General features: G+C 42.8%; 1 protein-coding gene across 7 annotated transcripts in view; it reads right to left on the minus strand.

Moving 5' to 3' along the window:
* Nucleotides 1-574: 574 nt before the first annotated feature.
* The window catches only part of LOC126779274 (talin-1), a 79,655-nt gene continuing 54,473 nt past the window's right edge, over nt 575-25,756 (minus strand). Inside the window, exons 23-58 of one of the 7 annotated variants that reach the window (XM_050503241.1) lie at nt 25,492-25,643; nt 25,306-25,425; nt 25,114-25,224; nt 24,766-24,855; nt 24,448-24,585; nt 24,220-24,338; nt 23,849-23,993; nt 23,448-23,774; nt 23,061-23,185; nt 21,111-21,276; nt 20,556-20,648; nt 20,325-20,399; nt 19,963-20,125; nt 19,265-19,865; nt 19,033-19,176; nt 18,780-18,913; nt 18,034-18,305; nt 17,802-17,962; nt 15,271-15,373; nt 15,050-15,180; nt 14,730-14,862; nt 14,327-14,450; nt 13,924-14,088; nt 13,479-13,669; nt 11,393-13,135; nt 9,923-10,039; nt 9,623-9,799; nt 9,235-9,558; nt 8,390-8,509; nt 7,848-8,057; nt 7,384-7,721; nt 6,955-7,260; nt 5,367-5,402; nt 4,637-4,792; nt 3,343-4,335; nt 575-1,580 (exon numbers count right to left, since the gene is read on the minus strand). In XM_050503241.1, coding sequence (XP_050359198.1) covers nt 3,345-4,335; nt 4,637-4,792; nt 5,367-5,402; nt 6,955-7,260; nt 7,384-7,721; nt 7,848-8,057; nt 8,390-8,509; nt 9,235-9,558; nt 9,623-9,799; nt 9,923-10,039; nt 11,393-13,135; nt 13,479-13,669; nt 13,924-14,088; nt 14,327-14,450; nt 14,730-14,862; nt 15,050-15,180; nt 15,271-15,373; nt 17,802-17,962; nt 18,034-18,305; nt 18,780-18,913; nt 19,033-19,176; nt 19,265-19,865; nt 19,963-20,125; nt 20,325-20,399; nt 20,556-20,648; nt 21,111-21,276; nt 23,061-23,185; nt 23,448-23,774; nt 23,849-23,993; nt 24,220-24,338; nt 24,448-24,585; nt 24,766-24,855; nt 25,114-25,224; nt 25,306-25,425; nt 25,492-25,643 — 8,501 coding nt within the window. In that variant the 3' untranslated portion in view covers nt 575-1,580; nt 3,343-3,344. Of the gene's footprint in view, nt 1,581-3,342; nt 4,336-4,606; nt 4,793-5,366; nt 5,403-6,274; nt 6,592-6,954; nt 7,261-7,383; nt 7,722-7,847; nt 8,058-8,389; nt 8,510-9,234; nt 9,559-9,622; nt 9,800-9,922; nt 10,040-11,392; nt 13,136-13,478; nt 13,670-13,923; nt 14,089-14,326; nt 14,451-14,729; nt 14,863-15,049; nt 15,181-15,270; nt 15,374-17,801; nt 17,963-18,033; nt 18,306-18,779; nt 18,914-19,032; nt 19,177-19,264; nt 19,866-19,962; nt 20,126-20,324; nt 20,400-20,555; nt 20,649-21,110; nt 21,277-23,060; nt 23,186-23,447; nt 23,775-23,848; nt 23,994-24,219; nt 24,339-24,447; nt 24,586-24,765; nt 24,856-25,113; nt 25,225-25,305; nt 25,426-25,491; nt 25,644-25,756 lie in introns of those variants that run through there. The other 6 variants (XM_050503235.1, XM_050503236.1, XM_050503237.1 and 3 more) reach the window with 6 other exon arrangements.

Raw genomic sequence — 25,756 nt, forward strand, 5'->3', positions numbered from 1 at the left:
AATATCGTACACTCAATTGATTTTCGAAATTAGTTAACTGCTTTAGGATAAAAATATATTACTTTTTTCACTTTACATTTAATCAAATAATGGAAATGTCCATTACATTAATGAAATACATTGAATAGAGAAAATAAATGGTTGGTGTTTTGTTTTTATCGGCGGTCATCGTCTACAGCGCTCCTTTCCTTTTTCTGTCATAGACACACACATTTACAATAAATTCGTTACTTTTTAGTTAAAATCCAAAATATTCAGTAGATATAGTTTATATAGCAGAACAACGTTTGCCGGGTCAGCCAGTCAATATCATATAAATATGTCGACTTAAATTCATAACAAAACTTTTTCTAATGCTTATATTGCAGTTATGCAAAAAGAGGGTCTGTAGTCACAGTATTCAAAATTTAGCACTTTTAGAGTGCATAGATTTTTATATTTAAGTTTTAGGACATATATTTACATATATTAATTGTGTTTTGTAATAAAAATGAAGTGTGCATATTTGAATTAAAATATGTTTACCAATAATACCAACTCCAGGTGACATTAGAATTCGTAAATAAAACTTCAGTTATAATTAGTAAATATTTATTACGCGATGCAAGTCATACAATGGCCCAACTACAAGTGGCACTACCGGCGGAGCTCGATCGGATAAAATCTCTAAATAATATTAACAAATAATAATCCGTTAGTACAAAAATCAAACCGATTAAATTATTACTAAGGAAATATTGAAAATTAGTACAAGATTTATTTGGTTTATTATACTGAGATTATATTATACCGAACTATAAACTTACAAAATATATTTAGTTATATTTCAATTCGAAATTACGTCTTTCTATGTAAAAAAAAATTGACAACTTACACAGATTATATAATATTTAAAAAATAATAATAATAAAGTTTTAAAATAAAATTTCAACAGTATATTAATTAATTATAATATTTTATTAAACGTAATTCAGAATTGAATATTACAATTTTACACAGATACAAAATAGAATACAGATATAAAAGTACTCGTTACTCCTAGTTATAATAACGTTAGCTACAGAGAATAAACATGTTACTATTACAAGTCAATCCATTATCATTTGAAATAGTATTTCTTAACAATAATTTAAACGAAGTTAATATAGTTAGCCCTTTAAATAGAAAATATATTATACAGTATTGCCATTACTGGAAAATATATATGATTAAATGCTATTTATATATTTCGTATGAAAAGGGCTCGTTTTTACCTACCAATTACATACTACGTTTATATATTTTGTATCAACTGACATTTTGTTTTAAATACAGATTAAAAATATTTTTTTCTTTAAAGTATTATGTTAGTTTGTTGCACTAACAAACATGTGAATATATATATACAATATAATGTTTTTAAATCTACCATAATTGGTGTTTCCATACCTTCAGTGGACGTATCGCTTACGCGGGCATCGCTATACTTAAAATTATTATTTTCAAATAAATAAGCTGCGTTAAGGCACCGTTTGTTATCTTAATATTATTTATAATCTGTCGAGACGCTCACGAGACTCGTCGATGACGTCACTACATTTCTACAAAGAAAATACATAATATTTTTTATATATTTATTTTTATTTAAACTTCATTCTAACATTTATAAATAATCGTGCATTTTGTTAATTTTAAGAGATTTCATAAGCTTTTAAAAGTCCACTGCTGAAAACGACAGATAATTCAGTTATATAGTTACTTTTATTAATTAAATTCTTAGAAAGTATACTTTTACAATGACAAAACATTACTGAACGAAATCTTTAAACAATGTTACTTAAGTTTTAAACAAAAAGAAATAATTGTATTCAACTTTTTTTTTAAATATTAAATTATTTGTTTGAGGTTGTTGATAACTAAACATTTGCTCTTTAAGTTGCTGTACGTATAAACGAAACTATTTTTTAAAAATAACAAATTATTTATAATTTAATGGCAGCTTATGAAATCACAATATTAAATATATTAATTCGATTAGTAAAATAAAATCATACTCATTAGTTATATTAAATTTTGAGTCACATAAATGATTGCACCAAACATCACTACATACTAAACGTACTTCGTATTATATTATATACATTTATATTAAGGCTGTCTATGGCACTTGTTATATGCTACACGTTAACACTAATAGAATTTAAAAAAAAATATGAGTAGATATACAAAATATCTACCACATAACTTATTCATAAACAAAAATTGTAAACATTTTTTTTATTAGTCAATTTTTTTAATGGAACTTCACACTCCACATATAATCCTTTGTTTAATCTGTCAAATTTAAAAATGGAACAATATATTTTTTATTAATTCTCTTCAAGGCACTACCGTATTTAAATTTACGTGGCACTCACGGTTTTAGGCACAGTATGAGACTTTTAATAATATTAAAATATTTTCCAATTATAATGATTTTTAGTGCTTTAGATATATGACAATTGGGGCGATACAAAATATAAAGGATCAGAAATTACCTTCCAAATATAATCAGTCACCCCCCTACAGAGAATTACACTATCTAGACTTTAGGAAAGTCTATCGTCTACTTGTTGGTAGTACTATATTATATGGATAAACAGTCACAATTGCTTTTATAAAATATTATAAACCAGTTATGTATGTTTTCTATAATCGGTAAGTATATAAATTTTGTCATAAATTATTTTAATTAAGGCAATTGTAGTAAGGATTCCGAAGAATTACACTTTGTGAGTTATAATCGGCCAGGATATTTTAAAATAGGTTAAATATATAATACCTTCTATTAATATTTAGGACGATGGTTTTTTTAAACTCTAAACCTGACGTACACTGATTCCAAATGAATAAGTAGAATAAATAACATAGCAATGTTTATAAATAAATATTTTAAATAGAAATGTTAAATATTATGATGATGGAATAAATGTTACCCCTGGCCGAAATTGTATTTAAATCGTAATATAATTAAATATATTTTTCTCAAATCTTAATTCGAGACCTTTAGGCACTGAGTATCTAACCTAGCAGCACCGACTGTATTCGTTATAAATAACTCGTGTTAATAATATCCCTATTATTATTATGATTAACAAACTACTGCCCAGACTAATTTCAATACAAAAACAATACACTTTAAGAATTAATATTTTTAGAATAACACGAGACAGACACAGTGCACATACAATGATTGAACCAAAATTAGACACAAAACCAATAACAATTTAATGGATGTCTTGTAGTTTGGAAGGTCAGAACTACGAATGCGTAAAATGATAATTAATTTCAAACATCAAGCGACACAGATACCAATTCTCAAACCTTTAAAAGTTCCCAAATTTCTTGGTGACCGTCGAACTGGTCTCCGATTTGTGCGAGCTGGTCATCACCGACTTCCTCTCGATGGTTTCGGACGTGATCGTCTGCTTGGAGAATTTCTTGTCCAAGCTATCGATCTCTTTTACCAAATCGGAGGGTTTCTTCGCAGTGGTGCTGGTGGTCGCCTGGTAGTCGGACGACTGAAACTCCGAGGGTCTCATGAAGGAGCGACTCGTGTCTGAGCTCATCTTCGACTCCAACGTATTGAAGCGAGAGTCGAGCGTGCTGTATCTCGAATCGTTATCGAATTTCGACAATTCGTCGATCCCTTCGAGTTTTATCGGTTCATACTTCGTGTTGGTGGTCGTCAAGTTGACCGGCGAGGAGCTGTATATCTTCGTCATTGTAATCTTTTGGGTACCGTTCGGTATCTCCTTGACTTCCGTTGTCGTCTCCTCGAAGAAATTCGGTCCACCATAGCTATGGACGTCTTTGCCATAGGGGGACGATATTCTTTCGTACTCCGGCGTGGGAGCTTTCACGATATCCATATTTTTGGAGAAGTCAGTGTAGTCCGTCTTGTCGAATTTCGATGGAGTCGAAGTCGCGAACGGGGACTTGACCTCTTGTCGCGTTTCCGTTTTGAAGAATTCCGTCTTTGGGTTACTTTGATACGATTCGCTCTTCACGGTGAATTCCGACTGCTTGGTGCCACCGGGTATCGCCTCGGTGGACTTCTGGTGTTCAGAGAATGTCTGCCCGACACCATCGAATGTGGAAGTCGGTTTTTTGAGTGTAGAATAAATGGGTTCGGGTTTATCGTCGAATTTAAGATCGCGTGCATTGAACTTGGGGCTCATCGGCGCCTTCGGGGCGTCGTAGCCGAACTTCTGTTCCTTATAATATTGGTTTGTGGATTCAAAGTGTCGTTGTTCGTCCGTCTTCGCGTAATACTCGTTGATGGGTCGCGGCGTGTCGTACAGTCTCGTCTCGTAGCTGAAATGTCATCACCGCCTTCTATTATACCATAAGTTAGGTTATTAGTATGAAAACAATTATGATCCCACAACCCGAGAATGTTAAACCGACACCGACATGCCATGCTCAGTTGTTAAACACGAAACACGTTATTAAAACAAGTAATCGATGATAAATTGTCGTCCATGTCATGAATCTAACACCCCATTTGTATATTGAACATGATTGTACTTCGACGTGCTACACCCCCCCCCCCCCCCTGTGCGTATATTAAAAGTCTAGAACGAACCAAAATCACGAACTAGCTTCGTCTTCGTACTTTAGTAGCGAGACGCGCCTCGGTGGTGGCGGCGGTGGTCTCTCGCGACGGTAGAATATCTTCTCGGCCGTCTCGCCCTCCTCTATCAAATAGGCCGTACGAACCTCCGGCAGTTGCAACGACTTGACGACAACCGTCTCCTCGGTCATGCTCGTCCTAATATTACATCAGCCACCCGCATGCAGGTTAGGGAAAAAACAAAAAACATTAAATTTGTTAGTAGCTACGGCGTCGCTACGTCACGTGTAAGCGGACACATCGTATTACAACGAACGTACGTACATGTCTGATTACATTATTATTAATAATTAGAGAATTCATTAATTATAATAAAAAGCTAAATTAAATTAAAAAATTTAGTCATTTAAAAAGCTTAATTCGATGCGAGTTTTTGTTTAGATCTGAATTAGATGCGTTAAGAGAAAAAAAAAGATAGGAAATAAAGATGAACACATAGAATTATATTTAAATAAACTCGTAAATATGTACAGAACGATGTATTTTATATAAAATATATATATATATATGACGCGATTGTAATCTTTCGACGACATATAAAAAGTTCCGGCGCAGCAGACAAAACACGGCGATATTAATGGAGACGACTCGTGCGTGTCCGACTGATGCTGCGTCGCGACTTTCGATACGGTTCGACACAAGCGCGTCAAGGGTACAAGACAATGAAAACATTCGGGGTAAAGCGCCGTTCATACAATAGTCAACGACTTACTTAGATCCCATCGTTCTGTCATTTGTTGTTTTTTCTCTGGAAAACGAAACAACTGAACGTAAACTACGGAAAATACGTCGTGGAAAGTGTAGTCGGAGCAGAATTCGAAAAGACCTTCAGTACATTTGACTAAATGTTTTTAGTTTGAATTTTACTATTTATCATATTAGCTGTTACTTAGTTTTTTTTTTACTAGACAAGCGCGCTCCACCTTAGACTGTATCATCACTTTCCATCAGGTGTGATAACAGTCAAGCTCTAGTCTATATATTTAAAAAAAAAGAAGTTATATAAGATGGATGCTGTGGTTTCTATTATGGAGGGAGCACATACATAAGTAGGATAGCCACTAGACACCTAAACCGACCAACAAATCAATTAAATCTCGCTGATTCTATAAATGTGTAATATCTTTAAAATTTTTTAGTATCCAAATTTCACGTCATACGTTTACCATAGAGTTGAGCTTGAAACAGCACCCGGCGGCGTTCACGAAATAGCTTTTATACTGAAGGCCCTTTGCACATTTATGATAGAAAATGTTAATTAAAAGATTCTTTGAAGATTCTTACACCGACAGCATTCAACGTTTACGACCTCGAAACGTTTTTAACCGACTCATACTGGTAGTGTCTTGACAAACATTTTTATGTGAGCATTTTGATTTTTAAAGCTATCGCTTTATGTTTATACAATGGATCTCTGTGTGCGCGTGTGCATGTGTGTAGGTATATGATCGCGATTTATCGACATAACCAGTTTTAAATGATTCGAGGTCGTTGAACCGTTGAAGTTTCGAATTATATTATAAACCTGGTCCTTACAGTTTTAAGCGGTAAAGAGCATGCTCAGATAGAACTGTAGCATAGATAAAAAAGAATACCATCTTATGTTGTAATGTTATAAACTCCATCGAAATTGTCAAATTATTATTATTATACATTTTTTTTTTGGATTTTTTATTGTATTTAATTGGCCAATTACATCGAATTAGTTCATCGTAACAATGCGTAGACAATTTTGAATAATAATCCATATAAATGTTAAATTTTTAAAACATTAAATGTCGCTTATACAGCGTGTTATTAAACACTTTACGAGATATTCAATATTTTAATTGAACTTATACTAATGAATATTACAAACTAAACTTAATCTAATGTATAGGCACTGATCATAAGTCTGAAGGCACTTTATACAGGGTGTTCAGAAGTATATTAATCATCTATTTGTGATGTCCAGCAGCGTGTAAGAGAAGCATATGATTAGAAATATGTTAATGAGGTATTATGGTTGAGCTGTTTCAGTCAAAATTTAATTTTTATAATGAAAAATATATATATATATTTCATCATTTAAGCAATAATCAATTATTATATTATTCTTGATTAATTAATTTCTGTATAAAAAAGATTCATTTAATTTTAAGAAGGAATTGTTAAAGTAATTAGTTAATAGCAAGTTAAAATTCTAGTGCGATGTTATTTTTGAGATGATTTTAAAAGTATTTCAATGCAAAATAAGATTGAATTTAGATTATTCATAAAATTAAATTTTGACCATTGAAACTTTAACAAATAAAACTTACCGTGTCGTGAACCCCTCGTAGTTCTGCTTCGGGGTCTCCTCCTGGGGCCTAAAGCTGGTGAAGGACGGGCTGCGCGGCTTGTCGTCGCGCTGGTAGCCGTTCGTGGTCTGAGGGTGGGCGCGCTGCGTGGGCGTCGTGGGCGACGTGGGCGCGCCGTGCACGGACTGGCTAAGGTTGGTCACGTGCTGGCTGAGGTTGGTCACGTGCTGGCTGCTGTTGGTGACGTTCTGCGTGGTGTGCTGCGACGTGTAAGTGCTGTTGGGACTGTACGTCGTGTTCGCGAAGCTGCTGTTCGGGGTCTTGAATCTGCAAACGATGGTCTCGTTCGATATATTTTCTTCTAGATTTTTAATAAATATAAAAGAAACAATTTCAAATTCAGTCGGAGTTAAAACAAGTCGCTCCGTAAAATGAATAAACGAGGAGCACCTGTGGGCGGGCCCGGGCGAGGCGTCGCTGGAGTACCCCGGGTGGTCGGTGTCGGTGTCGTCGCCCGAGGTGTCGCGCAGCTTGTACTTGGCCTGGCGGATGGCGGTGAGCCTCCCGCGCGCCTCCTCCAGCTCCCGCTCGATGCGCAGCACCTCGGAGCGCGCGTCGATCTCCTGCGCGATGCCGCCCACCATGCGGCGGTTGAGCACGAGGCTGCGCTCGTCGTCGCAGGTGATGGCGTCGCGAGCCGCGCGCACCAGGTTGTCGGTGGAGCGGATCACCTCCGCGCCCGCCGCCTGCAGGCGCCGCGTGGACTCCGACGTGGGGTCCGCCTTCACCTGCGGCCGCGGAAGTTAACCGTGAAGATGTACCTTTTTTCTATTTTTCATATTTACTGTTGTGCTTCTGGTATACCTAGACTAATCTAGGTATACCAGAATTTACAATCGTCAGCTGTGACTCACCTTGCAGGCGACCAGCAGTTGCGCCGTGGAGGAGGCGACCTGTCTGGCGCTGGAGATGAGTCTCTCCTCGGAGGCGGCTCCCTGCACGAGCGCGTTGGCGGCCTCCACCAGCGCGTGCGCCGCGGCCGCCACCAGTCGCGCCGCCGACACCAGCCCCTCCGACCACTGACCGTCGTCCGACGACGACGCCGGCCGGCGAGCCACCTTGCCCTGAAAAAATATCGACGTAATATACTACTGGTCCTTGTGACCGGATATCGTGCGCGGCGACTAATCGCGAGTCGCGTAAAGTGGAGAAAACAGTTATTATTGTTATTATTAGAGAAAATAGTGCATAAGTGTGCAGTATCGATTCCCTCACTATAGAACAGACGTAACACCGATGGCTACTCGTCTATTATCTGAGGTACTAGAGCTAAAACTTGGATCTCAAGACCATATTAGCCAGATAGCGATATAAGCTTGATAAGCTTAGCCAGTTGTTTCCCACGATGTAATCTTATTTTGCGTCTATGTGACGACATGGATTTCGTTAACGTTACCTGATCAATGAGTTCCCTCTGAGCGGCAGAGGCGGCTCTCACGAGCGCGGAGGTCGCAGCAATAATAGACTTGGCCGCTTCCAGGATCATCTCGTCGAAGTTCAGGTTTTCGTCCGTCTCCTAATCGAGATACACATATAGTCTTTTATATTAATTAAACTTTAATAAGTTATATACATGAAATATTTTCTGAGAATAATCTCAGGACCATTTGTATTAAAACAACAAAACACGTTTCTAATCGTGCACTACTCGTGCACACATTTTTAATTGAAATCTCTTGTTTGATCTCGGTGAAACTTTATCTTTGCTATTTTAGATCGGAGAAATGTAAGAGATAAAATAGATGATTTCAATTAGTCTAAAATTGTAAATTTATAAATTGCCAACACATGTTGGTGACGAACGTCTCTGTAATTTTCTTAAACTATTGTAAACATATTCAATAAAATGTTGCGTTATTCTTTTTGACTTTACAATGAAATTTCAATGAAATGTGCAATGGTAAACAATTTGAAAAAAAAAAAAAATTAACAGTCGTTCACATATTGTATCAAAGCAGATATAAGTCAGTGTTTATTAAAGTACAAACCAGGCCACACACACACTACGTTTCACACTATGTTCATATAACGTCGTCACGTCGTCATTGCCACGGTCGATGGGTAATATGTTTGATTCCTGGGTGATACGAAAACAACCAAGAATATCAAACATATCTCACCGACGCGTGGCGTTCACTCTCTTCGGACGTCGTCGCGGTATCTTGGCTTTTTTTCTTGCACGCTTCGGTTTTCAACGATAAACATTACTCTAAAACTAACATTCCACCCGACCGAGCTGACCTGCGTTTTGGGAGTGACCCGCGGGCGGAGCGCGTCCAGCTTGCGAGCCGCCGCGTCGATGGAGGCCGCGGCGCCCAGCAGCTCCTGCTCCGCGATGACCGTGGGGTCGGCCGGGTCCACCCACTCGGCGCCCTTGAGCAGGTCGGCGGCCGCCAGCATGTCCGCCACGGCGCGCGCCACGCGGCGGCTCAGCTCGGGCAGCTGCGCGCGCGCGCCGGGCGCCAGCAGCGCCGCCAGCAGCGCGCGGTAGGCCTCGGCCGCCGCCCGCGTGGCCGCCAGCGTGCGCGCGCGCAGCTCGCCCGTCTCCGCGCCGTGCGCCGCCCCCTGCGCACGCGACCCGTGAGTACCGCCGCCTCCGCGCCGGCGAGGGCCGGGCCGCGCCGCGTACCTTGGCGGCGGCCAGCATGTCGAGCACGGTGCGGCGGCCCAGGTTGGCGGCGGCCACGAGCTGGTCCTGGCCCGACGCGGCCACGGCGCGCGCGGTGGCGGCCGTCATCAGCCGCGTGCAGCGCATCAGCTCCTCCACGGACGCCGTGCTCTTGGGCGCCGCCGGCGACATCAGCACCTGCGCACGGGAGGACACGTTTTTCAATTCAGTGCACGGGTTCCGAACAGGAATAAGGTTGTCCGGACGCTGCGAGTGTGTGCGTGAAGTGAAGTATTTTTTACTATTATAAGCTGAGCTGACCTCGATTTCCTGAGATATAGCCTCGATAGTGGACTCGAGGGCTCGGGTGCCGCGTGTGTGTTCGTCTTCTACCGCCTTTACAGTTTTCAGCAGTGACGTCACGTTGGTCACCATCACCTATATATACGAATTATAAGTTTTAATGTTTATACGACAAAGTACATGATGGCGAACGATTCTTCTTATTTGGAAAACATATTTTCTAATACAAAAGATATAAATTAACAGAATGGAACATATTAGAAATATTTAATTTTATTTTTAAATTTACGAATATAAACTGTACATACACTTTTAATAGTTACAAAAGCTTTGGGTTGCCAACTAAGTTAGGGCAGACATTGAAAAAACAAAACAGCAAAATAAAAAAAAATTAAAGAAAAAAAAAATACACCCAGTGCGAAAAAGCTCATGCCATAGCGGGAAACCCATAAGCTTTCAACCATAGATACATAGATAAATATAAAAAGCTCGTCGAATGTACGTCAATATTGGACTTCCAAAGCTCCGCTGTGACATAACCTCCTCGTTCGGAGTCGGTTAATAAAAAGCTTGTGGCTTTTAGTATTACACTCGATGATTTTCAAAAATACCATGATATGAATGGCTGAAAGGGTGAAATGTGTTTAGGAGAAGGGGCTTCGGGAAGTTGGACTTATATACAAAAAAATATATATTTCAAAAATTTCTTAATAAATATCTACATAAGTTCATATAGAGGACGTATAAACAAGGAACATCAAAGTGAGCAAGTATCAAGTGTGCACACAAAACAGACAGACAGCTAAACACATTTCTGTCATCGCATGATCCTGTGATGAGCGAGCGGTGTGGTGTGGTGTGAATGGATGAAGCGGTTTAAGTTCCAATTATTTTGACAATGACAATGTTTACTAAAACTTAATCCAAAACACCTAAATCGAATACAATAGATAAAATATAAAAGTCCGTTCAAGTAACTGCAAGCTGTTGTATCATGTTTACACTGAATGAAAATATTTCTAGGTACCACCCACTCATAACATATTATACTGCTAAACAAAAATTATTGGTGTTGTCGGGTTCCGATTTGAAGGGTGAGGGAGCCAGTGTAACTGCTGGCACAAGGGACGTAACATCTTCGTTTCCAAGGTTTGTCATTGGCGATGTTAGGAACGATTAATATTTCTTACATCGCCAATGTCTATGGGCGGTGGTGACCACTTAACATCAGAGATTACATTCCATTTGTACGCTACGACGCTATATAACTGGCCGAAAATTGTGGTACTTTTGTCTGAAGAAACATTAAAAAACAATTGGAACTTCAACAACTATTGATAATGAAAACATCTTCATACACCACAAGTTAAAATGACGATGAAACGATGAAAGCTTTCGAACAGCATGCCATCCATCGCGTGCTCGCTCGCGTGTTAGATCGACCGTGCGTTGTCAGCGGTTAATGTACACCAATGTATCAGTTCTGACCGATTCGTTTCCGCTGGTCGCCACGTCCTCGCTCTCGTGGAACCGCGCGTTCTTCACTTCGTCTAACATCCTTAGCTGCTCCTCCATTCGACTATTCGGTCTTTTCCTTAGTCTACTTTCGACGATCGCGCGAATTCGTCTCAATTCGTCATCACTCGTATCACTTCTGTTTAATATCGTTTCATAGAAGCTCCACCAGTTATCTATGCTGCCGAATTGCTGTTCCCGATTTTTGAGAACGTCTTCGTAAATTTTCCACCAGTTGTTTGCGTAATACTCGCTCGGGTAAGTTCGCGTGAGATCGAATATTTCCAAATTATTTTTGTTATCTCTTTCTAACGTATTCTTTGAGATCGTTCGTGTACTGTAATCGTTTATAGTTGTCAGTAAGTTGCGATTGAAATGTTCTTTGGCAAAGTTTGGGGAAGCTGATGGTGTGACCTTTTCTCTACTTACGTGTACAATGGGAATTATATTTTCTTTTCGACGCGTTTCGCTTTTGTATTTCCTGATAATTTCTTTGTAATATTTCTCCAATAAGCACAGTTCTTCGTATGTGTATTTTGATATATCAATCTTTGTATAAACGTTGAGTATTTCCTCAATATTGACGAGCTTTCTCTTTCGTCCTTCAACGTGTATATTGGATAAAAGTTTCAATTTCTCAATGAGCGGATCGAATCCTTTATAAATGAAATCTTTCTTAGCGAATTCTATTAATTTCAGGACCATATCTTCATACTTTTGGTCGTATTCTAAATCTTTATTAACTGCTTTGGATTTGTCGACTTCTTCGATAAAGTTTTGCAATGTCTCTTTCTCCCTTTCATATTTATCTATTTCTGTCTTTATCTCGCCCAGAACCAGCTCGTGTCCACTAAAACGTTCCAATTCACGTCTCGTTTCCTCCATTTTATCTAAATTACGTTTCGCCAGAGCTTTCCACCATTCTGTATCATCTTTGAACATGTTCCAAAAATGTTTTTTATTATCTTTATGAATTTCAACTTTATTTACTTCAATATCGTCTTTTTGATCTTTGATATTATTTTGAGCTGATTTCGGTTCTGCCGTGAGCTCCACATTGACGGTTAAGTTAATCGGTTTGACCTTTTTTACTTTGAACACTGGACTTTTGAGTTTAGGCTTCTCAAATTTAGGTCTTTTGGTCACACTGTGTACAGTCGTCGTCACTGTCGTACTAACGTTCTCATTTACAACGTCCTGCCAATCCAAATCGTCCATAACTTGCGACAACCTTTTCATCTCGATATCTAGATCTGAGCTAGTTTTACTACCATCCTGGGCGTTCCTTCTCTTTCTATTATCGGCTTTATCGAAGGAATCAACACACAGATCGACCAATTTCCGGAGCTCCCCCAAAAATATACTCTCCCCGTATTTCAGTACGCGCCACTCCATATCGAATAGACTATTCCTGGATGTCAGGTTATATCTCATATTGACATCGTCGTTGCTGAGTCTCGGCGACGGTTTTAACATTTTACTCTCTATATACGAGATCATTTCCTCACAACTGTCGTGAAATATCGTCGGCGAGACATCATCGTCGTGACTAGAATAGTCTAGAAGTTTTATAAGCTCGTCCTCCTGATCAGACTGGAATATATCCGTCTCCGAATCGCACGAATTGTAATCTCTTATATTTATAGAGCGTCTCCTGCTTCTAGGTATAGTGTTAGTTTTGATCGGGAGGCTCCACCGCTTCGGATCCGACAAACGCTACAAGGCAAGAAAGTCCAATATTGACACACACAGAGACGAACACAAACATCAAACGACTCGCGTACGTAGAGTGAGTGATAGAACCTAGAACTTCAAATAAAATGAAAGATAAAATATATTAAACCCAAATCGAATATATACAGGATCTAGATAAGTTTTATAGTTGTCAAAATTAATTTCTTAGTCATTTCACAGTGAGTAGTGCTTCTCAATAATAAAAAAAATACTACCGATTCGATTGCAACTGCAGCTAATGGTGGCGTCTACTCACCTCACAGATCACAAGTATAGTGTCGCGGGGAGATAAGATAAGGTAAGGTAAGGTAGGGGGGGTGCGCACCTTGGCGGCGTGCTTGAGGCGCTGCATGTCGGGGTGCGCGACGTGCTTGCCGCTGGCGGCGGCGGTGGCGGCGGCCAGGTCGCGCAGCGCGGCGGCGGCGTCCCGCGCGGCGTGCAGCACCAGCACCTGCGGCTCCGCGCCGCCGTCGCTCAGCGACGTGGCGCCCTGCTTCACCACCTCGCACAGTTGCACTGCGCACACACACCCGTTACTCAAAGGGAAGGTGGATGTTTAAAAAGGGGGTAGATTTTTATTAAAATCGTCGCCGTATGTGAAATTATCGTTGTCTGGATTTGAGCCCACGATTTTTAATTAAGATCTTTGCATTCCATCATCTCTTTCGTATTGAAGGAAATATAACTTATGTTCATTGTGAGAATTTACTAAACGGTGTAATGTAAACAATTGGACATTTTATTGTTATATTTATATAAAAGAGACTAACCGATAGTGCTGACTGCACTCTGTGCTGCAGCGGCCAGCTGCTCCTGGCTACCTGCCGCACCCCCGACCAAGGTCTTGGTGTCCTCGACCAGGGTCTTGGCAGTTTTGAGGATGTTTTCCCGATGGTTGGAGAACGTGTCGCCCTCCTTGTCCGACTGAAGTGTGCCTATATAATTTAAAAAACATTTCATTTAACTATTCTATGAGAAACCAAATTTTAAATGTACAAATTAGGACCAAATATTAACCTCTAGTTTTAGTAATACGAACAATCGCTATATCTTAAAAAAAACTGCTCAATACGTGTATATATAATTTTCCTTGCGTCCGATTGACATCCACATAAAGAGTAAATTCACAGTTTATATTAATGTTAAATTACAAATGAATAAAATATATATAACCTGCACTCGCGAAGAGTATGGTGGTGTCGAGGTCTCCGAGGATAGTGGCAATGGTGGCGGCGGCGTCGATACAGGCCTGCGTGCCCCGCGAGCCCGCCTGCAGCGCGCTCAGCACGGCCACCGCCTGACATATCACTCACGTTTACAGAATCTTAATGGACTTTAACTCGTTTAATATTTCTCATGATGTATAATAATGAAAAGATATTCGTTCAGTAAATTAAGATTTTCACCCAACTGATTTATTATCAATAATTTTAATTATCATCTGGGCAGTTATCGTACTGCGTCAGGGTGCATAATTCACGAAGTTGTAATTTTTTTTCAGCAACTACTGATCGCTACTTCGGACTTGATGTTTGTTGCTTTACACGAGTCCGCCTCAAGCCGTCTGCCGGCCTACCTTCTCGTTGACGGCCCGCGCGGCGTCGGCCACGGCGCGCCTCTGCGGCGGCGCGGCCGACAGGCGGCAGCGCCCGCCCGCGCGCACCAGCTCCGACACCGCCTCGCCCAGCTCCACCGCCGACACGCGGATCCTGCGCGATACCGAGTCATGCCGACCATTAGCTTGCGACACAACGACTCATAGCGTATCTTATCTTTTTAGATGACGCCCCTATTCTAATTTATTAAAAAGCTCATTTATCCGGCTCGAAGGACCGAATATTATATAGTCACTGGATGCTTATTACCACTTAAATCGAGATATAGCCAAGTGGTCACCTGTTGGCGATATCCGCATTGGGAGTGGTGGCAGAGGCGCCCACGCTGTCGGCCGCTAGCTTCTCATACTTCCCACACATTTCGTTGCCGACTTCCACCAGCTTGGAAGGTTCCGTGGCCGATTTTGCCGTCTAGAGTATCAGAACATAGTTTTGTTTTAAGATTTTACATAATTAAATAATATTGAACTAATTTTTAAAACGCAAAAGGCGTATCCATACCATATCTGTGGCCAATCTTGCAATGTCCTTCGCGGCACCGACCATCCTCGTCTGGTAGTCCACAAACGAGTCCGTCTCGTCGTAGCTACCAATCAGTGACATCCTGATAAACACGTCAATACAATCATAATCTATTTCAACTGTAACCCACGTACGCTCTTTATATGATGAATATTTGTGTGTATGTAGACAACAAGTACTTTATTATTATTTATTACACTATTGACTATTTCATGTCAAAAACCGCAATAACCGTTTAACCGACCCGCGGTTTGAAACAAGACATCGAACTCTAATATTTAGACTTATCAATCTAGGTAGCTCAAATCTATAAGCTAGACACTATCGTGTAGTTATGACGCGATGTTTGTGTATTAGCTTCTAGGAAACGAGATGACAATCGTTTTCACTTCTCGCTTCGCACATCAACTAGAGGTGCTTTACGAGCACATTACTAAACCAAGTACATCAGTCAACCGTGATGGCCCAGTGATTAGAATACGAGAATCTTAACCGATGATTCAAAGTTCAAACCCGAGTAAGCACCACTAAATTTTCATGTGTTTAATTTATATTTTAAAATAAACGAACTACACCGGTTAGTAAGTGTGTCAAATAATGCATTTTTTACCACTTAAACTTTTGAAATTTCAAATTACATTACATTACGTTACATATGTTATAATGTATATATATATTTAATATACATTTATTACGAGTAACAACGAATAACGCTATAAAATAATAATATTAAAAATAAATACAAACAGTTTTTTCATTCTTGACACTGACACTAAAAGCGTTCGTTACGCAAACCGTGCGCGGACTGCGCGCGCGCAACGCACACGTACAGATGCTCCGTAATGAGGTCACTTGCACTAATTAGATTGAATTCACTTTTATTAGCGGTACTACGATTTCGATATATTTTATTCAACAAAAAATATTAATAATATAATAATAATAATATCCTGGGACATTTTTCACACACGGTCACCTGATCCCAAATTAAGCTTGTACAAAGCTTGTGCTATGGAAACCAGACAACTGATATATATATAATTACACCCAGACTCGGGACAAACAGACATGTTCATGCACACAAATGTCTGTCCTGGGTGGGAATCGAACCCACAACCTTCGACGTGAAAGGCAAGTATCTACGAACCACGCCAACCGGCTCGTCTAATATTATTAAGCTTTACGTTGTATTTGTTTATACGTAACAAACGATGTTTATCTTGTTTCGAATTGGTCTTTTAAAGCAAAAATCTAAATTTATTTTTTCACTTTTTAAGCGAATCTATTTTGTATAACGCTAAGAAATACATTTGTTTGTAAATGCGTTACACAAACCTTTAACGGTAACCTCTAAAACCTAAACACACTTCTGTAATAAGAATCACAGTATTAATTCCGAATGCAAGTTAATTTTAGTTGAGGAAGGTTATGACGCGAAGTGTTCAGTTAGTACTTACTGGCGCCATTACTATATATAGTTGTTATACGAATTTTAATTATAGCATTATTTTTTGTAATAATAGTTTTATGCGTTTTTAGTATGGTGACTAATAATAATTATTATTTTAGATCAATTTTTACGGCATATGATATCAAAAAATATACTTTAAAGTTCTTATAAGCAACTTTGCACTAAGGAAACTGGCATATGTCTAATTTAACGGAATTTCTGCCACATATATCACCAATTCGCCATTGGAGCAGCGTGGTGGAATAAGCTCTAAACCTCAAAGGGAGGGGAAGCTTTAGCCCAGTAGTGGGCGGTGTTCATATTTATATATATTTAACAAGGCGAAAAAACCCGAAAATTGCACTAGTTAATTCATAACACCGATCGAGCTTGGCACTCAGCCAGGTCTCGAGTTTGTATCGATGACCTAAGCGCTGTATCATTAACTAATATAGATTTATTAGCATTCTAAGAAACTGTTTGTCCGTCGGTTCTTACTTATTTCGATATCGTGATTAATAATATATTTATTACAATGTTTGCGGGTTTAAATCCAGGGACGCAATACTGAATTTTCATATATTTATTTTGTGTTTATAATTCATCTCGTGCTGGAAGGAAAACATCGTGAACAAATCCGACCGACCGCATCGGAGCAGCGCGTCGAAGTAAAACCTAAACATCCTTTTAAGAGGAAAGGAGACCAGCAGGGGGACGTTTATAGGTTGTTATTAGATACAGTATTGGAGAAATGAAATCGGCTCGATGATCAACTGCAACTGGTTCAACTTAAAATAGCAGAACGCCGGAGACGCCGTCCTTAACCGCGCGCTACTCGGTCGCGGTTATATTTAGACGGACAGACGCTGTTTGTAAATAACCTACTTGTTGTGTATTCTGTTTACGCTCGCCCGATTCTAATTCCTCCATTCAATAAGCAAGCGTCGCACTTACTTATCCATTGTAAAGGTACAACTACCACGAATTCGGAATTGTAAATACTCGATTTCTTGTCAAACCGAGTTATTAACGACTTCCCAAGAGAGAGAGGCGGCCGTACCGGTGCTCGGTGAGGCGCGCCACGGCCCGCGCGACGGCGTCCAGCAGCGGCCCCACGGCGCCGCGCTGCGTGCTCAGCTCGCGCACGTGCGCCGCCAGCTCGCCCAGCGCCGCGCGCGCCAGCCCGCCCTGCGCGTCCAGCTCGCCGTGCGCCGCCGTCGCCTGGGGGGGGGGGGGGCGTTACTAGGAACCTTTCTGTGAGTATGTTTTGTGAGAGAGAGACGAGCGCTCACCCTGGGGTTCCCGGCGGACTGCTTGGCGGCGTGCACGAGCAGCGCCAGCGTCTCCAGCACGGTGCGCGCGTGCTGCAGCAGCGCCGCCTGCGCGGCCGAGTCGGTCGTGTGCGAGGCCGCGCCCGCCGTGCCGCTCACCAGTGGCTCGGCGTACGTCACCAGCTGCCCGACCGCGTGTCCCAGGTTTTCCGCCTCGCTGCGAGCCGCCACGAGGAGCGGTTCCAGTCTGTCCAGCATCTCCGCGGCGCTGTTCTCTATCTGCTCGGAGTAACCTGGTGTGTAAGCACACAATATTGAATTAGCTGTGATAGTATAAAACAGCGTAGAAAAAAACCACTCCACAGGGTATTTTTAAAATATAATCTGCCGCGCGTTCCAACTTTAAATGAGTAAAATTAGGGTCAACATAGAACGTTTAAATTGAAGAACAAACATACAAAGAAAAATCCTTTTTTTACTACGAATCCTAATCGGATGACAACCTTAAGGACCAATAATGTACCTAATGGTAAATGTCACATCGCCACGACAAGTTAGTCACTCCCTACATTGTTAATGTAATATTAAACATGGAATCCAAAAATTTGTAATTTTCAATTACTTATCCTTTGAACCAGATGATGCTACATTGAGTAATGTTTGTTGGTAAAATAATTGATAAACGATATGATGCCTCCCCACAGTTGGCCTTCACAGGGCCTACCTCACTGTTTAATAAAAAGTTTTTTTTTAATGTAATTGCTCACCTTGCAGCGTGTTAGCATGTCTCGGCTGAAGCTCAAGCCCCACAGCCTGCAAGGCCACCTGGTCCAACTCGCGGAGCTGCTTATTGAGCGTGTCCAGTGCGGTCGCGCACTCTCGCTGACCCGGGGCCATCTCCCTGTTACGTATAAAAAATCAAACGTAAAACATCGTTTAGCCCGCTATTAAACGTTAACGTGTATTTTATTTGTATATTTTCAATGTAGTAAGTCAGAAGAGAGCGGAGGGTCGCGTTACCGTATGCCGGCGACGAGGTTCTTGACGGTGTCGGAGACGGACTTGCTGTGCGCCGCCAGCGCGTGCCACTGCGTGCGCTCCGTCGGGGCCAGCGCCAGCGCCCGCGCCGCCTCCACCATCGCGCACGAGTACGTAATGATGTCGCTGCGGGGACAGGAACGAATGTTAACGAAATCGCCAAACGGAAGAGACGGTCAGTGGATACACTATCGCAGCGGTCGAGCGGGCGTACCGTCCGCAGGCCAGCACCGGCTGCTGGCGCTCGCGCGCGGACTGCGAGATGCGCGCGGGCACGGCGGCGAACTCGGGGCTGTCGGCGAACTGGCGCAGGCTGCGCACGGCGTCCTGCAGCGGGCCCGTGGCGGCGGCGCAGCGCGCGCGGTTGGCGGCGCTCCAGTCGGCGTCCAGCGCCTTGATGTCCTTGACGAGCGCCGCCGTGCACTCGGCCACGTCCTTGGCCACCTGCACGAAGTGGCGCCGCCCGCGCGGCTCGGCGCAGCGGGCCGACGCGGCGCGGCACGCGTTGCACAGCGCGCTGGTGTGGTGCGCCACGGCCGTGGCCGCCGCCATGACGCGCGGCTGCTCGGCCGAGCGCTCGGCCAGCGTGGCGCAGGCCTGCTCGATGGCCAGCGCGGCGCGCGCGAACTGCGCGCGGTCCACCAGCCCGGCGCGGCCCGCCGTCGACGTCTCGTCGGACGCCGCCACCAGGTAGGCGGCCTGCGCGATGCACTCCACCAGCCCGTGCACGGCGGACGCCACGCCGGCCACGCTGCGCGCGAACGGCTCGGCCTCCTCCTTCTTCACGGCGCTCGCCATGCCCGACATGCCCTCGCCTGCGACGAGGCAAATATATTTTAAGAATCTATTCTACGATCGTAGACGATATTACACTATTTTAAATATTTTTATTCAAACTCCAGGATTACGTACTCAGCAGTTTGCTCTGGTCGACGACGGCGTCGAGGCAGGCGAAGTACCCGAGCTCGCTGAGCGGCTGCGAGGGCGCAGTGAGCAGCGGGCGACAGCTCTCCATGCTGCGGATGGCGGCGGCGCACTCCTTCTGCCCCGGCGCCGCCTCCGTGCACACGTCCACCTGCGAGCACGCGGATTATGACTACCTCATCGACATCACTCGAAAATACGTGCGGCTCGAAGGGCCATTCTTCCATAAAAAATGCATCGCATAAGGCTTTTAGTACTCGATTTAACTGTTAGAACGGATTGTTGATACGAGCTTTGCGGTAGCAAAGTCCGAGGTCTCATATTACAAAGAGTTCCAAATATTTACTCACAAGGTGATTGATGCTTTCGGTGACTGCGCGAGCCGCGTCCGTCAGCTGGTTCTTCGCATTCGGTCGTGTCAAATCCTGTTTTTAGAACATTAACGATTCTCATAAAAGTAAATTACAATTGGGATTATCCGGAGTTATCCCTTCGGATAATGTATATACTTGTTGACTGACTCGAGCAAAGTCAGTAACGAAAAATCTGTTAAAGTTATTATTTAATAAATATAACCCAACCTGACTGACTGATTTGGCGGTGCCGAGGAGTTTGGACGAGTTGATGGTGACCGTCTTTAGCGAACTGACCATCTGCGTACGACTCTCTGTTTCCTGTTAACATAAAAATAGAATGGTTAAAGTCCTTCGTTCATGTTAGTTTCTTGCCATTCTTTACCAGTTTTACATTTAAATTAATATTGAAAATTTATTCTTCTGTGATACGTGTAACAGAATCGGTGGTAGATTTTCGACATTCAGTAAGTAATATATAGATTATTATTAATAATAATAATAATATCCTGGGACATTATTCACACACTGCCATCTGATCCCAAACTAAGCAGAGCTTGTGCTATGGAAACCAGACAACTGATATACTATTTTTATTTTGTAAATGCATACTTATATAGATAATTACACCCAGACTCAGGACAAACAGACATGTTCATGCACACAAATGTGTGCATGAACATCTATCCTGGGTGGTAATCGAACCCACATCCTTCGGCGTGAAAGTCAGGTATCTACCAATCACGCCAACCGGCTCGTTTTATTATTAAATGCGGCTCGTACCTCAGTCTGGCCGGCCATGTCGAGACAGACGGCGGCTAGGCGGTCGAAGGCGTGCTGGAAGGTCTCTGCGGCGGGCGCCAGGTCCCCCCCTTCTGCGGCTGAAGCCACATCTGCAGCCGCGCCGCTCAGCCCCGCCGCCGCTCCGTTCAGCTCGCTCTGCAGCGTGCTGCGAAAGGATAACTCTATTATTACATACCTATTATATTTAACTGTTCAATTAAACATATATTACTACAAGCTGTGAGGTTTTTGAAAAAAATATACATCGTGAATTAATGTTTAACCTTCTTGTTTTTAAGTTGGTTTAAATAACAAAGATGCATCTCGCAGTTGTTAAAATATTATTAAATTGATTATTTTTTATTACCCATTTTATCTACAAAGAACACGCAACCGCATGTACGTGAGCAGAATAAAAAGAATAATTTACTTGTCCAAAAACAATAATTACAAAAGCACCAATGATAGCTATTCCAACCACAAGAGTAAAGGCGTATGGACAAGTTTAACATTGATTTAACACGATATCATTGGCCGGGATCTTGAATAATATCTATAATATTTATTATCAATTCGCCATATAATGACGTTTTTTTTTTTTAATATCGTGGAAGTAGTTATGCGAACTTTGGAAATAAAAAAAGTGTATATAACTTCTTAAGTGGAATAGTTTTGTATTATAAAAAAAAACTGTTTTAACTACACAATATATTTGAGTTATTAGCAAATCGCATAGAATATATAAATCTAAGGTTTGTAACTCTTTTGTCGATACCAGAAGGGTATACAAATAAACAAACATACTTATACTAAAAAAGTTAAAATATAATATTAAACCTAGTTTACAGCGAGCTTGAATTTACTAACGGGTGTATTATAATATAATAATAATATAATAATATCCTGGGTCATTTTTCACACACGGCCATCTGATCCCAAATTAAGCTTGTACAGAGCTCGTGCTATGGAAACCAGACAACTGATATACTACATATACTACTTTTCTTTTGTAAATACATACTTATACAGATAATAACACCCAGACTCAGGACAAACAGACATGTTCATGCACACAAATGTCTGTCCTGGGTGGGAATCGAACCCACAACCTTCGGCGTGAAAGGCAAGTGTCTACCAACCACGCCAACCGGCTCGTCAAGCAATGCATCTTTGTAATTTAAACCAACTTAAAAACAAGAAGGTTAAACATTAATGGCTGTATTGTCTTCAAATATCGATTGTACGAAATATACTAATGACATATCAAATTAACTATTAGTTAGGTTAAAATATAACTGATAATTATTTGTGCTTCATATTGAGATTTGTTTATTTTTATACCAAGATATAGTTAGTCTGTATAAAAACTGGTATATTGGTGGTAGAGCTTTGTGCAAGCTCGTGGGTAGGTACCACCTACTCATCAGATATTCTACCGCCAAACAGCAGTACTTGGTATTGTTGTGTTCCGGTTTGAAGGGTGAGTGAGCCAGTGTAATTACAGGCACAAGGGACATAACATCTTAGTTCCCAAGGTTGGTGGCGCATTGGTAATGTAAGCGATGGTTAACATTTCTTACAATGCCAACGTCTATGGGCGTTGGTGACCACTTACCATCAGGTGGCCCATATGCTCGTCCACCTTCCTATTCTATACAAAAAAAAATTCTCCAATACTCACTCGTGTTATTAATTAATTAACTAATTAGGGTATACATTAACAGTTTTACCTATTAATGTTACTTTGTAATTATTTAAGAGTAAATAGTTAAACAAAGCTTTGTCTTCTTTTTTCAAATGTCAAATCAATGATGACAGAAAGAGAGCGGTCCGTGTTTAACAAAACGTCCGGTAAGTACTTATTTGCTGGGCTATATACATAGTTATTATGTTTGAATATGTTCCTCCTACATTAGGTTAGAATATATAACTATGTATGATCATAGTTACCCGTAGCTCTTGTCTGTCAGCGGGAACTCTCCCATGTCGAGTATGTCCAGGGTCTGGTTGATGCTCTCCATGGCGGCGTCCAGCTCCGCGTGAGACGGCACTGCCTCAATCGTCTGTTCTATGCCCTAGGATACATAAATATGATATATATTATACTATCTTGAACCGCCTCATCGGTCCATCCAGCTCGTACTTCTACCGATTTCGATATCTCTTATCTTGGAATATTCAGTAGTCACTTGTGTAGCTACAGGGTGTTCCATTTTATTACTCGTTCGTTTCTAATATAGGACTCAACGGTCAAATCCCAAAATTGGTCAGGAGGACACCGTCACAATATCTCTTTATACACAATGCGATTAATAAGATATTCATTTGGGTACGTACCTGAGACACGTCCTTCGCCATCGCCATGATTCTCGAAGTGTCGACCTCCTCGGAGCTCGCCAGCTGGTGCTTGACGGTCTCGACGAGCGTGAGCGAGGAGTGCAGCACGTGGCGGGCCGAGGCGAGCACCGCGGGGCGCGCGGGCGGCGGCGCGGCGGCCAGCGCGGCGCGCAGCGGCGGCGCGAAGGCCCGCAGCGCGCCGGCCAGGTCGGCGGCGGCGCGCGCGCAGGCCGCGCCCTCGCCGCGCCGCGCGCTGCCCGCCAGCGCCGCCGACGCCGACGCCGCGCTGCGCCCCGCGCTCTGCAGCCCGCTGGACGCCCACTCCGCCTGCGCCGACGCTTTCGTTTAGACGCGGCTGTAGGGTTTACGTGGTCGTTACTCGCATAGTGGTGCGTGCGTACCGTCTGGCCGGGCAGCGGGCGCAGCTCCAGCGCGCGCGCCGCCTCCTCCAGCTCGTCGAGCTCGGCCTGCAGGCTGCGGATGATCTCCGCCGCCGCGTCCAGCTCCAGCCCCTTGCACGACACGCGAGCCCGACTCACGGCCGACCTGGTGATGTCACGCGCGGTTTTATAGTTTAATTTAAAAGATATGTATGGAAATTCTGAATTCCCGGTGCGAGAATTCAATAAGAATGGAATCGATCGCATAAAAACTAATTTTGGAGGGCGTTCTAATCGCATAACAATCCTCCTTACGTAATTGACGAGTGTCCGAGTACGATGTTTCTTAAAATATTTAGAAATTAATGTATATCGTGGGAGCTAAACCTCACCTAAGGTCAGCACAGCTGGTAGTGAATTGGTGGGTGGTGTCGGCCAGCTGTTTAGCGGTCGGGGCGTCACTGATCGTAGGTAAAACTCCACGGGCCGCCTGGATCACGTGACCGCTCGGCTATTGGAAAAAATTGAAAATTTTGATTAAAAAAAACAACAATAGAAGAGTAAATTCTCACTGCCCAGGAGCTCGGTAACAGTAGCACGCCCATATAAGTTTAGCCCACCTGCAGGAAGCTCTCGGCGGCGGTGATGAGGTCGAGCTGCGCGGCGGGCTCGGCGGGCCGCGCGGCGGCGCTGCGCGCGGCCTGCGTCACGCGCGGGACCAGCTCGCCCAGCGCGCCGCACTCCGACAGCAGGCTCTCCTGCGCGAGCGACGGGTAAGCGACACGCTGGCGGACTGTGATACTACTCTACTGCGCGGTTGACTAGTCTCTTACATACTTTTACTTGTATAATAAAAAAGTTAATTTCATTAATAAAAAAATTAAATTTTTTTTTTGCTATCCGTACTAACATAGGTGCATCGAATATTACGAACGTACCTGCGAGTACTTGTTGGAGTTGTACTGCGTCGCGTTCTGCGCCGACGTGATCAGCTGCGTGGCGCTCGACGTCGCTTGCCGGGCGCTCTCCTGTTACGATAAGAGACGCTCCAGGGGAGCGGACTTCGCTTACATTTCATGGCATTTTTTTCGATTTACCGTAATTTTCAAATTTTGCCAATTCGTCTATCATTATTTTTAATATTGAAGTATCTAACAAAATTTATCAATAGTATTTCAAAACAGTCTATTAAAACAAACATTAACATTAAAATAATTGTAACATTAAATAAATAATTTGGTTCGACGGTGAGGCGGTGAGGCGGTAATATGGTGGGCGGTACGTACAGTGAGTCGGACGAGCTGCGAGCTGACGATGTCCTGCCCCTGTGCGTAGTCGACGGTTATGAAACGCAGCTCCTTGGCGGCGAGACGGAGCGCCTCCTGCTTCTCGCGATCCTGTTAATGGCACAAATTGTATCACAAGTCTCACCTATTTAAAACGAACGACACAAATAAATAATATGAAAAAAATGTCACCTGGGGCGAGGAGGCGCAGAGGCGGGCCGCCTCCACCATGCGGGTGGTGGCGTCGGCGAGCAGCTTGGCCGCGGCCAGCAGCTTGCACTGGGAGTCCGAGGGCTGCCTCTCGGCCTGCGTCTGTGGGCAGCGGGAGCGTTAGCGCGGCTGCGGGCGGGCGGGGCGGGGCGGGGGGCGGGCGGCTACCTTGATGTCGGCGATGAGGCGCGCGGTGGCGTGGCCCAGCAGGCGCGCGCGCCGCACCATCTCGCCGGCGTCGGCCGCGTCCGCCACGCGCTCGCTGGCGCTCACCACGCTCTCCACGGCCTGCTCCAGCACCGACGCCTGCGCGCGCCGGTCTGCGCGACGCGCGACACGTGCGTTACGTATATTATTTATACTTCGATTCATTTATTTTTCAGCTCATCGTTTATGTAAATAAACGAATGCCATACAGACCGGCACAGAGTTA

The sequence above is a fragment of the Nymphalis io genome, chromosome 28 (assembly GCF_905147045.1).
Source record: "Nymphalis io chromosome 28, ilAglIoxx1.1, whole genome shotgun sequence".
Classification (NCBI taxonomy): Eukaryota; Metazoa; Arthropoda; class Insecta; order Lepidoptera; family Nymphalidae; genus Nymphalis; species Nymphalis io.